Source organism: Tetrahymena thermophila (genome assembly GCF_000189635.1).
Source record: "Tetrahymena thermophila SB210 genomic scaffold scf_8254085, whole genome shotgun sequence".
In the NCBI taxonomy this organism is placed as follows: Eukaryota; Ciliophora; class Oligohymenophorea; order Hymenostomatida; family Tetrahymenidae; genus Tetrahymena; species Tetrahymena thermophila.
This window is the reverse complement of record NW_002476045.1, coordinates 22,205-37,472: the sequence shown is the minus strand read 5'-3', so window position 1 is coordinate 37,472 and position 15,268 is coordinate 22,205. Positions and strand designations below refer to the sequence as shown.

Genomic DNA, 15,268 nt, shown 5'->3' with positions numbered 1-15,268 from the left:
CCAGACCTCACTTTTCCTCTTATATTTTATTTGATATCATTTTTAAAGGATATCTTTGTAAATAAGTATATATTAAGATGACTTAATTATCATAGATAATTTATTAAATAAGTAAAATTATACTACCTAATTCTTTAAAATTATATAATATAGTTTCTAGCTCATTAAGAACTTTCCTAAATTTATTTATTTATTTAATTCCAATTATTTAGATAATATTCTTTTTTTATAATGGTTTATTTTTCAACACTTCTTTCTAATACTACTTTTTTATTATTTTTTAAAATTGTAAAATTTAAATTATTTTTTGTAATTAATAAATATTAAAAATGAAAAATTATAAATAATTAATATTTGAAAGATTAGAACCAATCATTTATTAAATTAAAATTAATTTAGCTACCTTTTGGAATACTTTTGAAAGCTTATTTATATGAATTTTTATACTTTTAATAATTAATTAGCTTTCATAAATCTTTTTTGTGATTAATACTTTATAATTAAAAGTTATTTGCTTTTTTGAGATAATATTAACTTAATAACACTAAAAAAATTAGATTTCTTTAAAATTTACTATTGAAATTCATTTTATCAAAATAATTAGATAGACTTTATAAACTTACTAATATTCTTTAAGAACATAAATTAAAAAAATTTAATTTAACTAAAGTTTATTTATTATTAAATGAAATGTTTGATGATTTGTAATAAAATGAATAAAAATTATAATGTCGTTTTTAATTTAACATATTATAAAATAATAGACTTACTTATGAATTATTTATTTATCTATCTATTTATTCATTATAAAGTTAAACTAAGCAAGATTGAAAGATATTGAGATTATTTGTATCATTCATGATGTTATGAGAAAATAAATACAAAAAAATAATAAATTATTTATTTTAATAAAAATTTCAATTTATAATAAGGATTATCAAAGAAAAGAAATTAATAAATAGCTTTTTAAATATGAATTAAGGAGGATATCCAGCAATGTATTAACCAATTTAGGCACAATATATCTAGCAACCTTAGCCATAGCATTAAATTCTTATATAATAGCAACTTTAGCAATCACAACAAGTTCCTATCTTAAATCAAGGCATTCCTGGCTATCAATAGACCTAAATACTAAGTATTGCGTTCATTTATTTCAAATTTAAATATTTATTGTTTTCTTAAGATTAGTCTTAAAAAAACCAATTTTGTTTCATTTTTAAGCTTGAAAATGGAAATAATTAAATTGACTAAACTATTTCATAGCTAATTTAACTGATTTTTATGAAAAGATCCTTAGTTTAACGATGATTCTAAAAAGAAGAAGACTTTGGTAGGAAAAATGGAGGAATTAAAAAATGTTCCCAATGAAAAGTAAATGTATGTCTTTGGTATGGATATTCCTTAAACAGGAATCACAAACTTGAATTAGGAAGGACTGTAAAATATTAAATTGATTTCATTTTTGTTAATAATTTTAGTTTAAGCCAGCAAGTAGAAAAACTTAGCATGCATATTCAAATTAAATTAAATTCAATTAATCATCAATTTTATTGCGAAATAAATAGGATTCACTAAACTTTTGGATCTCCTTTTGCAGAAAATCCTTCTGTAAAAACAGATGCTCTTAATTTTTAGATTCCTTAATCTTATTAAAAGCCCCAAGTTCAATTGAATCCAACTTTGATAAAAAAATTGCCTGAAGATACTCTTTTTTACATCTTTTACAACTATCCTGATGAAACGCAATAGTTCGCTGCAGTCTAAGTTTTGTAAATTTAAAAAAGTTTTGCATGAATATTAAATTATTTTCAATTTAGATACGAAAAAGGGTGGAAATATAATCACAATATGCTAACTTGGATTAAAGAAATAGAAGAAGTAGGCAAAAATTTATATAAATTTTCTTTCTTTAACTTCAAGGAATGGAAAACCCTTAAAGCTGATAATATAGAAATGAATTTATAAGAAGATTTGGTAACCTTAGCAGATTTTGAGAAATCAATGACAGTCGATTAAAATAAGCAAATTTGAATTAAAACTTTATAATTTACCAAACAAACTATATAATTAGTTTACTTATTTGAGCTTTAGATGATCAAAATGATTTAGAGTGTATAATTAATACTCAATAAAGCCACTAAGAACAGCAAATATAATAATTAATAATATTTAAATTAATTAGTTATGCACGATTTAAACAAAATACCATATTAAAAGCAAACAAAGTTAAAATATTTAGCAACTATAAGAAATAAACAAAAAAATAACGTTTATAAATCAATCAATCAATCAATAAATAAATGAATTAATAAATAAATATTTATTGAAAAATATTTAGCTTAATTGTACATTATTAAATTTCAAAGCTGTATATATATATATTTTTCTCTTCCAAACTCCTTCTATTTACTATTATATATGTCTTATCTTTATTTTATATAATATTATTTCATTTTAAAGCTATTCAAAAAATAAGCTACCAGTTATCTAGTTTCAAATTAATATTAAGAAATTTATTTAAGAAAACAAAATAAAAAAGATTTTTTTTATTAAACTTTTAAATATTTTCTTTAAAAAATATTTAATTTATAGCTAAATGCCATTCAAAAATTTAGTGAATTGAGATCACTATTTTTTTGAAAGGCTGATATATTTGAATATTATTTATATAAAAATAGATAATTTTATAATAGAAAATAATTAATATTATTTATTATTTTAATTTATATCAATTTTTATGATTTTTCTATTAATTTTTTAATTAATTTTAGTATTTTTTAAAAATTTTTTTTAAGTGTGAGTTTTTCCCAAAAAATTATTTTTTTTTAATTTAACTTACAGCTTAGACGGTAATTAGAATTAAATAAATAATAAATTTGTGATGAATTTTTAATTTATTTGAATAAATTAAATACTTTTTTTAAATAATAAATAAAGATTTGTGAAATAAATTTAAAGTAGCTAATTTTTTTTGATATAAAAATTAAAACAGACAGATAAATGTATTTTTTAATAATTTACAGTTTGATTTATATATAATGAGTTTTAATAATATATACAATTTTAAATTTTAATTGTCTTGTTATTATTTATGAATATAATTGCTATTTATTTATTTACAGATTGGTTTTTCATGGATTAAAATAAGGATGTTGATTTTTTGTTTTATTATTTGTTGTTTGAATTGGTCAATTTTTAAGATCTTACTCTAAAGAAGATAGAGAAGAGCTTTTAGAATTTTATATTTCGCTTTCTATTTAGAAGTTGAGTCTTTTATAAGATTCGTTTAATTTATCAAGTTTAGTTAATAATTGGCTTATTTTAGTACTATCTTTATTTGAAAAGCTTTGTTAACTGCTATTGAAGCTGCTATTTGAAGCGTCATTTTCATTATTTTGTAAATTTTATTTCTTTTGACTACTGTTTGCATGAAACTTAGTAAAATTACTTTGAGAAGAATAAATTGAGGATGAATTTTAAATCATGTCAGATATCTCTTGCAAAATTTAGTTTGTTTTTTTAGTTTTTTACTCTTTGAAAGAAGCTCTACTGTTTTTTAGTGATTCGTCTTAGATCTCTAATTTTTTATTCATTTGCTCTGTGATTATTTTATTTTAGAGATATTTTTTAATTTCTTGGCATTTCTTGATACTTTCTGCAAAAGTTTGATGAGATTTGCTTTCACCGTTTGAGTTCATAGCTTATGAGAAGCTATTCTCTATAATTTATGACTTCATTTAAGAGTCTTCATCATACAAATTGCTTCTACTTAACTTACTACTTTGGTTACAAAAATCAGGTTTGAGGTGACTGAGTTTACTTTTATTCAGACTTTCATTTGCTGATTTTTTTAATTGTTGTAAATTATTCATTAAAATTTCATGCTTTTCTTTAAATTATTAGATTGATTAATTGCTAGTTTAAAGGGCTTTAAGATCGTCAATTTATCCATCGTCTTTTAAGTCATTTTCAATTTCTTAAGGTTATTATTGCTTATCTTATTTTAGCTGTTATTATTACTGTGATGATATTTAGCTGTACAAAGATGTATTTGTTTGTAAACTATTTTTTAAATTTAAATTTTATGTGCTTGCAGAGACGTGATTAGAATTGTTTCCCAAATCAATCCTGCTATTATTGTTTGTGCTAATCCTACTGCTGCTTGTTTTTTTATACTGGTAATTACTTGCAACAGAATCCGCAGAGCCTTTTGAATATTAATTAAATTCCTTATCATTATTTATATCTTTTTCGCTTTCTTCTATTAATAATAATAAAAGTTTTATTAAAAAACAATACAATTTGTTGACAAAATTTTACATGCTTATTGATTTCCCTTTTATAATTTTGTGCTTGATACTTTAGAAGTATTTAATGATTCCTAATTATAAATAAAATTTAATTAAAATTATCAATAAATTTAATTAATTTTTAGGTTTTCAAATTATCATTTGTTCTCCTAATTGGTTTATTTTAGCTGTAAATTTTTTTATAATAAAATATTCATTTTTACTTATTGTAAGGTGAATTCTTAAACTTGATTAACAACTTCATTTTCTTAGTTGATATTTTCTTCTAAATCAGTTTTGTTTTAATTTTAGCTGATCTGTAATTCCACTTCGAGTTGTTTGTTTCCATTGTTATTTTAAACAAACTATATATTTTGCTAGCTTACAATAATACCTTGGTTAGCCAACTAGGGTGTGAGCTAGCTTAAAATTTATTCTGTTTATGAAAAATCTTAGCATTTATCACTTTGTAGTGTTATTTTAACTTTTTGCCTATTCTTTTTACTTGTAAATTGATTAATTTCTTAAGAAATTTAATTCCATATGTTGGTTTGATTGCTAGGATTATTAGCAATAGCTTGAAAACTATGATTTTAATTAGTTTAGCAACTCAAATCATTGACGACTAAAATTGATTGCTTATTTTGAGATGGATTGCTCTTAATTGGAGATACTTTAAGAGGCGATACCTAAGTATAAATAGCTCCCTAACTGCTTCTTTGAGAGCTAATTACAGAATAACTTCTATTAAACCTATTGTCTCCTTAATTTATATAAGAAGAAGTCATTTTTTAACTTTATTAAATTGGCATGTTTTCATTCTTTATATAGCTTGATCTACTTAAAGGAGACAAAGATGTCCTACTCTAAACAGAAGGACGAGGATACCAATATTTAATATTCTCACTATAAAGAAATAAAATGTAAAAATCAATAAAAATAGTTCAATCAAATTACTGTGTATTGATTCTATTCTATTACTACAATATGTTTGTCCCATTCATCTGAGAAACGCTTCTCCCTCGTCCCAAAACTAAAATATTAAAAATTTAGTTTCAATTTGAAATTATTTGAAATTTGAGTTAACCTGAAATCAATTATGGCTTCCTATTTTCTTATTCTATAAACTCATTATACTTCCTAAAAATCTTATCATCATGATCTGATTTCTGATTAATGATTTGCTTGAAGCCTTCGGTGAGTTCAACTCTAAACCCATCCTATATATAATAAATAAAACTAAGTTAATGAAAATCTATAAACAGCTGTAAGGCTGGTTGGCTTGTCTACATTTGTAGGAGATATTGAGCAACAACCCATATGAATATTTTTATATTATAATTTTGCTATTAAGGTCTTTTATTATTGATGAATTCTATTAATTTAATAAGAATAATTTATTGGTTAAGAATAAGGTCTTTGGTTTATTTGTTTTCCTCAAATTTATATATGCATTTTGGTATTAATAAGATCAAATCAATTAATTAATATTTTCTGTTATCAATTACTATCTTTTCTTTATATACATTGAATACTAAATTCTTTGCAAATCATCTTAATTTCACCTAAAATAAAATTTACTACTTAAATTTATATTTATTTTCTTATTACACGCCAACCGAAAGCACTCCCATTTTGCTTACTCGCTATCATCTTAAAAATCTAAATACTTTCATCTCAAATCTTTTCAATCTAAATATTATTCTTAGCATTATTAAAACATAAACAAATAAAATTAATTTTGTCTCCTTAATTTTCAAATTATTTTATCAGCATCCTTTGTTGAAATCAATAAATTAATTAATTAAATTATATTTACAGGCATTCTATTTTCTTAAATATAAACCTATCTAATCTTGTCCATAAAAAATAAGCATATAATTTATTTAACTTACAAGTATTTGATAAACATTCAATCAAGCAATCTTTAACCTTGTTATTCAAACCCATCAATCCATAAAAATAAATTACAATTATCAACTAAATCAAATAAAAATTTTTCTTATTATTAATTTTTTTGAAAATATCATTTTAATTAAATCAATAAAATGATAAAATTAGTTTAATAAAATAAAAAAACTAAAAAAAAAATTTAAACTTTCTTGTAAAAAATATTATGGGAAAATAATGATTTTATTCATAAAAAAGCATTTTTTATATTTTCCTAAATAAAACCCTATCTAATCTTGCATATTAACGGAATTTATTTAATTTCAAAGTATTTAAATGAATAATTATTTCTTTGCAAGCAATATTTAACCTTTTATTTATCAATAATATTTATTCTATAAAAGTAAATTAAGATTATTTTTTAGAAAAAATAATGTTATTACTTACCTGAATTAGTTTTAATGAAAACATTGTTTTTTAATTCAATTAAATTAGTTGAATAAAATAAAAAAATCAGTTGAAATTTGAAATTTTCATTAAATACCTTTTTTGATAAAATAATCATTTAATTTATAGAAAAAATACATAAAAAAGCAACATGAAGTATTATTTGCAAATATTCTATTTAATAATACAAATTAATAAAAATAATACAAATCTTAAAAAAGTCAATAAATAGATTTTTTTTAAATAAAAATAGAAAAAACAAATAAAAGCTTCAAATGAATAAATTGATTTTCATATAATTAAAAATAATATTTTAAGACATATTGAATAGAATACTGTAAAAGGAATATTTATTATACATTAATTAATTAATTTAATATGATTATAGATAATTTATTTATTTATTATTTGATTGATTTGATCTTTATTTATATATTGGGGATAATAGAATTTATTATAGAGAAAATTTGATTTTGTTTGTCATTATGCATTCAAATTTGATAAAAGTTTGGATTTTGCTAACAATTTGCTCAGTAAAACTTGGCTTGGCTATAAGTTAAAGATGAGAAATATTGTTGGTTAACTAGACTAATGACTTGAGGATTTTAAGCCATTAATTTAACTTATTGAGCAGCTTCGACGGCAGTGGATCTTCTTTCTAATTAGTCGCTGGTAATGTTTAAGAAGAAGTTTTACATCATTAAAGGACATTAAGTGAATAAATATTCTTGGAAGTTTTCATCTTGGCAACGGAGAAGGAGTTACATAACTACTTTACCAGATTCCTTTATGCTCTTCTTTTCCTTGATACGGTTTTCGTAGATGATACGTTAGATTTAGTCTTAGCTTTCGTTGTAAGTAATTTTCTTTCCGAAGTCGAGGACACCAAGAGTATCAATTTTAATACGATTGTTTTGGATAACTATGTTGTCCAAAGTAATTACTTAGGGATAGATAGACTCTTTGTAGAATTCCTTAAGAGCTTCATATAATTCGATAATGAAGTTAATCACCAAATTAGCAGATGCATTGGTAGAAGGAGCTGCTATGAATTGCTTGAGAGTACCTTGGTTGTTACCTTCTTGCAAAACACACAATTAATTTCCAGCAAAGCTGTAACCATAGAAACGGACTATGGCATCGTTTTTGAGGACTTATTGCTTTTCCTAAATGGCATTAATTTCTTCAACTATTTCTGAGTAGTTTTGACGATTCTTTAATATTTTCAAAGAGTAATTTTAACCGTCGCTAACTTTCTTAAGAATGTATTCAACATAGTCTTTTTCTTCTTCATGTTCAACACGCTTAATTACGATGTACTTTTCGTTTTAGTATTAGAAACATCTATCTTCTTCGTTTTCGTTTTTAAGTAAATCGTTCAAAATCTCTTCAACTGTTTACTTGGGCATAGGTTATTTTTGTTCATTACTACTGTTTTAAGATAAAATAATTTAATTTAATGTTTTATTAAGGCTTTTTTTTGAAATTTTGTCATTTTCAATTTTTAAAATTTTGAATTTTTGAAAAAAAAAAGAATTTTAATTACTTGTTAACATCTGGAACAACAGTTTCGTTTGCAGCACAACAATTTCCCATTGAACTTTCGAGGTTTTCTAAATTATTTTATTATTGTTATTCTTCTTCTACGTGACGGATTTCTTCCTTGATTGATTTGCGGTTAATGCTTTGTTGGCGTTCGCTAGTTTGAAGACTCTTATTGGTATACTTCAATTGTTTTTTGTTATTCTTTTAATGAATAAAAAATTATTTAATAAATTAAAATTTTTTATAAGGTTTAGATCAAATCAATTTTAAGAAAAATTGCTGGATTTTCTTCTAAATATTAAATAAAAAACTAGCCAAATTTAGCCAGCAGTTCTAAGTTATTCTATTATGCATGAATTTAACTTCATTAAAAAATCAATGAAAAAATTCTTAATTTAATTATCCAGCAATATTTTAAAATTTTCTCTTTGATTTTGCATCAGATTTCATAGCATTTTTGGGATGTAAATTTTATTTCAGTATAAAATTTAACTATTCATTTTTAATATTAATGCTACCAAATTCGTTCATTCTCCAAACAATTTTGCTGAAATAAATAAAATTCTTCATCAATCAAAGTTTAAAAAATAAAATTATTTCATTTCAAATATTTTGTGATTATTTTTGTCTCTTAAAATTGCTTTAAAAGCTATTGCGAGTATTTTTGAATGATATTATTACCATTTTCAAATATGAAGAATTATCAATAATTGTTAAGATTGTTTGGTTATGAACAAAATTTTTGGTTATAAGATTAAGTTTGTTCAGCTTATAATAGATATAGAAATCTCTTTAATTACCTTTTTATCAGCAGTGCAACATTAGCCCATTCTTGTATTAGTCCAGCAAGTAAGTGTATTGTTTTTATAGAATTGATAAGGAAACCTTATTATAAAGCAGTAATTAGAATGCTTTAGATTGATTCTTGTGATTGTGTTTTTATTAGTATTTATTTTTAAATTATTTTTATTATTAAAATTTTATATTGAGATAGAATTTAAATAGAAGCAAGGCACTCATTTTTACTGGATTAAAAAAGACAAATTTTAAAGATTTATCAATTAAATACTTGAATTAAATTTTTGTATTGATGGTAGAATATATTTCATTGCTCAATTGATATAGATAATTGAAATAGAAGATTTTATTTACTTAATTAAAATCATACAAGCCAACTAATTAACAAATATTCTTTTCTATTTAATTTTCATGCTTAATACAATTATTTTTTCTTTATTATAATAGAATAATTATAAATTTATCTAAAATAGATAAAAAACCTAAAATAGACAATATTACGCTTTTCATTTATCCATTATTTTCATTACAATTTTCAGAAATAGAGTAAAAAGACAAAATAATTGATTTAACCAATTTACTTACTATAACTAAATCTCTCTATCTATTGAATTAGCAAGGTATAAAAATTAATTGCTATCTAATAAAAATGCTAAGTCAAGGCTTTAAAATTTTTTATTTTTTTGAATATCGTTTTAAAAAAATATTAAAACCCCATATAAATAAATAAAAAAATAATTTTAATAATTAATATTGGCTTAATATTTAAATTGAGTAAAACTTAAATGATTTGAAGAAAAATTAGTAGCTCTAAGTAAGAATAAAAACATTAATTTTGATTTACAAATATGGCAATTAGTTTATAAAGGAAATTATGCTTGTTATGTATAAAAATGAATGAATTTTAAGTTTTTTACAAAGAAATAATTTGAAATGATAAATTAATAAAATATGAATGAACTTAAGATAATATCAAAAGTATAGTTTCTGAAGAGTGAGAAGACTAGTAAAATTTATTAGGAATAGATTGAAATAAATGATATCAAGCAAATAGATTATTTTATTGGCAAGCAAGGAATTAGTATATTTTTAAATTATTTGCATATTAATTATTTAATTCCGCCAAACAAAAAACAAAGATAAAAAGATTGATTAATTTATAGATAGATAATAATTCTTTATGTAAATTAATTCCTTTTTTATTTATTTTGTTATGTAAGCAAAGATTTTTTTATTCAGTGCTTCGTAGAATTTAATTGAATTGATCAAAGGATATTAATTAAATATAAATATATATACGAATATATGATTATCATAAATATAGTAAAATAAGTGAATTATTGATTGATGATTGTATAGTATTAGTTAATAAGTAATTATATTGATTATTATTAAATGATTAAAATTGTAAAGCAATTAACATGGAAATCATTATCATTGTATAATCCTTCGTTTCGAATCTTTAATTTTGCTATAAACAAATATTTATTTATTAATTTTATTATTTATTTAACTTTCATTCAGATTAGTCTTGTTTGCTTGTTTTGCATGTTCACATAGTTAATAACTTCAGGTTGATTTTTTAATCTTTGTAAATCACTTAGGTAGTCAGAGCAGTTACCTCTTATTTGAGGGTATTTAGAGATCATTTTTTCAAATGTGTCAATAATCAGCTAGGGACATTTTTCTCCTAATACTTCCCTTAAGCCTTTTTAGTTTATATTTTATCTCGATGTCTATACTCTTTGAGAGTTCATTGCAGATTACTATAATTCTATTTCGTTTTTACTTTAGTTTTTACTCTATGAGGGTGAGCTATCGACAAGGATAGAATGAGATTTAAATATATTAGATTCGGTAGTGCCTTTTGTTTCAGATGTACCTATCTTTCTTTGTTCATCTTTAGGTTACTTCTTTTAGATTTTGCTAAACACTCTTTGATAGTGACTTTATTATAAGTCTACTTTTTAGTCTACAATATGACTGACATAAAGATTTTATTTGCCTTGAGGTAACAAATCGGGACAGGCAATCGATTGAATTTTTTTAGGAGAGACATTGCACAGAGCTGATAAAATGATAACTCCTGCGGAAAATACATCTGATGCAATACCATAAGCTTACTTTTCTCTCATTTCTGGGGAGCTATAAGAATTGAGTGGTATATCAGAACTAATATAATTTTATGACTTAAGTTAAATAGCTAGTTCTAAATTAGAGATTTTAGCAATGGTTTTGTTTTGAGCGCTCGAAGAAGGTGATTAGATGCAAATAGATTCAAATGAAAGTTGTCTGTGAATAATATCTTTAACATGAAGTTCATGTAATCCACTTAAAAATTAATGTAAAAATTCAATAAGTTAACAAGCTATATCTAATTTAGATGAATTTATAAGATATTGCTATAGATTTTAACTATATAAATCAACTACAATTCCATTTAGACCTTTGATGTGAACCTAAGAATAGCTCTTAATTATATATGGAGTTCCAAATTATTTTAAAATTGTAAATTCCTTCTCTAAAAAGGGGTTGTAGCTTTTGCTTTTTGATATTTTTAAGCACAATGCTCTTGGCTAACTTTTAATGACATTTTCGATTCTAAAACCTAATCCATACTCAGATTTGTTAATTAAAGAAGCCACATAATAATTTTCTTCATAGAATTTGAATTGAACATTCATTAAATCTGTTGGATTTATTATTTTTTTAATTTAATTTTAAGGAATTTCTTCAACTTCTTCCCATATTTTTACATTCTTCTTTTATTATTTGTCTACAGAGTCATGATTATTATTAAAGCTAACAGTGTCTATGTTCAAAGAGTTTTGAATGGAATTATTTAACTAATTTTAGACACTTTCTTCCTCCTATTCTATTTTTTGTGCTGCACTTTTCTTTATTAAATGTCTATTAAATATTATTTGTTTAGCATTTGTTGATGATTCATGTAGCTCATCTTTTTATTCGTTGAAATCCTCATCATCATCATTTTATTTGCAATCATCATACATAGTTGTGTGCAAGTAATGAGATTGATAGCCTTTTAACTTTTCATCACCAGGAAGCTCAGATTAATTACTTTATTTTTTGCTAGCGTTTCTTATATACAATTAATTTATATATGTGATCACATCAGCTTAATATCTAATTCTTTATATTTCTTTATGTAATTCAGTTAAATTTGGACGGATGGATTTAATTTAATTTAAAGTCCATTACATAAATTCTTTTAGATCTTTAGGTGCTTTGTTTACTTCTTTAATTTCACTGACATCTATTTCTTTATATGCCATAGTCTATGTTTAACCCTTATTAGAAAATTATCTGGTATTTGGAATGGCCTATTTTTCTTTAAGCATTACTCTAAAATCTTAATCAAATAAAATGTAAAGACAAAAAAGTCTAACAAAGTCAATATTAATTTTATTTTCATCAACTTTAAATTTCTTTTGTATTTATTCAACAAATTGAGCTTGGTCATCAATGACTATTCTAGTTTTTTAGCTTGTCTTCAAAGTGCTTTAAGCAGTTTATACTGGTTTAAATTGATGAGTTGGCATCTAAACTCTTGAATTTAAAATGAGATTGTTGAATACTTAAGAATCACTTTTGTGGCCTTCATTAAGTAAACGACGAATCACTTTTTCATCCATCTTAACGCCATTATAAAGATCTATTTTTATTATGTTATTGGAAACATAAATCATTTCCAAAGAAAGCTCAAAGTCTACTACTGCTCTATCATAAAGAAATTTCAGTGCGTTACATACATCTTCTATCAAATCAAAAAGGATATCTGCATTCAACTCTTTCTTATTTCTTTCCAAATACTTGATAAGGCCTCCTTGAGGACAATATTCTTTGAATGCAGTTAATTGATTATTTATTCTATAATGATCCATGTATTCTACCAAATTAGGATGTTTGAGCTTTTCAAAGAAGCGAACCTATTTTTCATGTACTAGTGCTGTATTCTAATTTAAGAGGTTCATCATCAATAAATAATCATCCTCCTCATCACCGTCGTTTTCGTTGCTTTATACCTCTTTTGGGTTAGCTTAACTTTACTGCTCTGGTTATGCTTAATAATCAGATTAATTTACTTTTTTTATAAGAATTTTTTCCCAATCATCTCTTGTGTCAGACTAATATCTAAAATCAGGGATTTTGACTGGCTCTAAATAAACTTTCACTACTTCATATAGCTCATTTTTAAATTTGAATGCATAAACGTATCTGAATTCTAGCTTTTCTTTTTAAATACCAATCGATTGGTATTTATTGTACTAATCAACTACGTCTCTTGCATCTTTAGCTTCTACTAACCTATTAAATAATTAATAATCGTTCTATACATCAGCAGTCAGTAAAAAATAGAATTTCAGTATTATAGAATTAAATAATTGCTATTTTGATAAAGAATCAATATTTTACTCTACAGGCTTTTCTTTCTGTTCAGATTAACATCCTCCCATCTTTTTTATCTTATCTTTAATAAAATATTATTTAACTTTATCAGCCCCTACCTATGCTTTTTTGTAAACACTCTAGTTTTTTAAATGATATTTATTAACTAATTTAAATATTGATCAAACTTAGATAATTATTTATTAAGATCAGTTATTAATTTATATTAATATTTATTTATTATGAATCTTCTTTTATCTTTTCTTCAATTCTAAAATCCTTGCATAATCTAAGATATTGACAAAAAACAACTTAATATTCCATAATAATAACAAATTTTTTATAATCAATCAATCAATCAATTAATTCTCATATTCTCATATTTTTCAATTCAATATACATTTGTCTATTCCTTACTTTGATGTCTAAAATCCTTCGAATCATAAGTTAAAGTAAAGTCTATGGAAGCATAGCACAATATTCATTTTATTGTTAGTTTTTTTAGAAGACCAAATAAACTTTTAAAAAAAGAATAAACTCATATGATCTAACTTTTATGCTTATTATGTGGAATTATTTTATCAATCATTGCTAAAATCTAGTTTCAAAATATATCTTTTAATAAAATACCAAGATAATTAAATATTTTAGAAAGCTGAATCAATATAAATAACAACTAAACATTTAAAAGAAGTTAAAAATATGATTGTTTTTGTTAAAATTATTTTTTTTGATAATTATTTTTTCAAAAGAAAATACTGTTAAAATTTTAAATGCTGTTTTAAATATAAAATTTTAAGTTAAATTTTGATTTATACAAAATTAAATTTTATGAGATATTCATTTGATTGTCAAAATATTTTAATTTTACTTTAAAAAATATTTTAAATCGAAATGAGATTAAAGATCAAAAGAATCGTTATTGAATTTAAATTTTTTCAAAAAATAATCTAAATTATGATAAAATCTAATCAATTAAAAAAAGAGTCTCTTTAATAAATTTTAAATTAAATTAAGTAGCTATTTTAATCAAGTAATAAATAATGCAAATTATGATTAACAATCTTAAATATTTATCAATCAAACTAAAAATTAAAAACTAAATTATTAAATAAATTGCTGTTTAATAAAAAAATTAATTTTGTTAATTTAAAAATGTATCTAAATGAAAAGTCAAAAAAATATATTTTAAATTAATTTTATAAGTTCAAGTATTTAATATTATTTTATTTTAATTAAAATTAGCTTTTATAAATAATTAATTTATTTGCTCAAATATATTTTCAGTTTTTAAAATAAATCAATATTAAAAATATCTTGGTTAATGATAATGATAATTTAGTTTAATAAATCCTCGTTGATTCACATATAAAAGGCCCAAGTTATAATAATCAATACTCTTTTAAAATTTTTAAATTTTTATATGTATTAAACTTTTTATCCTTTTAAATATTTCCTCATTAACTCCCATCACATAGGAATTCTGATTCTTACTGATCCTATGGGAGCCAAAAATATGATTTAATTAAATATTAAAAATAATTAATTTTACAAATTTACATAGATACATAGATAGCGTAAGATGTCATTTTGATTTAAGATAAGCATAAATTTAGTGTTTAGATTTAATAAAGGTAATTTGGGGATTATTTAAGTATTTTTAATTTTTGGTTAAAATTTGATTATAGCAAGATGCCATTCAAAAATTCCATCGTTTGTTTAGATGTGATTTATTATGAAATCGATTTTTTAGATATTTTTTAAATAATCTGATTTTTACATTTTTTTATCAGTGTTTAAAAGTTTTTAAATTTTTATATGTCTTGTAAAAATTTTATTAAAAAAAATATTGTTAATAAGAATATTAAAGTTGAAGATTAATATTA

The 15,268-nt window shown here is 22.4% G+C and overlaps 6 protein-coding genes across 6 annotated transcripts in view; 2 read left to right on the top strand and 4 right to left on the bottom strand. All coding sequences in view use genetic code 6, as the record gives it.

The window, feature by feature from the left end:
* Positions 1–165, bottom strand: part of TTHERM_001039840 (hypothetical protein) — a gene marked incomplete at both ends in the record, with an annotated part of 625 nt that extends 460 nt beyond the window's left edge. Inside the window, 2 exons of the mRNA XM_012800559.1 lie at positions 1–53; positions 127–165. The exon at positions 1–53 is cut by the window's left edge and continues 109 nt beyond it. Of these exons, the coding sequence (XP_012656013.1) occupies positions 1–53; positions 127–165 (92 nt within the window). The remainder of the gene's footprint in view (positions 54–126) is intronic.
* Positions 166–909: 744 nt separating this feature from the next.
* TTHERM_01039830 (NOT2/NOT3/NOT5 family protein) lies at positions 910–2,034 on the top strand (the record flags this gene model as incomplete). The annotated part of the gene is made up of 4 exons (XM_001025986.4): positions 910–1,138; positions 1,293–1,440; positions 1,569–1,772; positions 1,821–2,034. The coding sequence occupies exons 1-4, from the start codon at positions 973–975 to the stop codon at positions 2,032–2,034; spliced, it is 732 nt and encodes a 243-aa protein (XP_001025986.3). The 5' UTR covers positions 910–972.
* A 1,157-nt stretch (positions 2,035–3,191) lies between these two features.
* On the bottom strand, positions 3,192–5,612 carry TTHERM_01039820 (hypothetical protein; the record flags this gene model as incomplete). The annotated part of the gene is made up of 6 exons (XM_001025985.2): positions 3,192–4,264; positions 4,324–4,384; positions 4,517–5,198; positions 5,250–5,325; positions 5,380–5,512; positions 5,583–5,612. 6 exons carry the CDS (start codon positions 5,610–5,612, stop codon positions 3,192–3,194), a joined length of 2,055 nt encoding a protein of 684 aa, XP_001025985.2.
* Positions 5,613–7,159: 1,547 nt separating this feature from the next.
* On the bottom strand, positions 7,160–9,004 carry TTHERM_01039810 (protein kinase; the record flags this gene model as incomplete). Its single annotated transcript, XM_001025984.3, has 3 exons — positions 7,160–8,060; positions 8,176–8,375; positions 8,975–9,004. The coding sequence occupies 3 exons, from the start codon at positions 9,002–9,004 to the stop codon at positions 7,160–7,162; spliced, it is 1,131 nt and encodes a 376-aa protein (XP_001025984.2).
* Positions 9,005–10,492: 1,488 nt separating this feature from the next.
* TTHERM_01038810 (protein kinase) lies at positions 10,493–13,450 on the bottom strand (the record flags this gene model as incomplete). The annotated part of the gene is made up of 2 exons (XM_001025983.3): positions 10,493–13,301; positions 13,410–13,450. 2 exons carry the CDS (start codon positions 13,448–13,450, stop codon positions 10,493–10,495), a joined length of 2,850 nt encoding a protein of 949 aa, XP_001025983.3.
* A 1,624-nt stretch (positions 13,451–15,074) lies between these two features.
* TTHERM_001038805 (hypothetical protein) overlaps positions 15,075–15,268 on the top strand; it is a gene marked incomplete at both ends in the record, with an annotated part of 367 nt that continues 173 nt past the window's right edge. The window contains 2 exons of the mRNA XM_012800558.1: positions 15,075–15,107; positions 15,253–15,268. The exon at positions 15,253–15,268 is cut by the window's right edge and continues 173 nt beyond it. Coding sequence (XP_012656012.1) covers positions 15,075–15,107; positions 15,253–15,268 — 49 coding nt within the window. The remainder of the gene's footprint in view (positions 15,108–15,252) is intronic.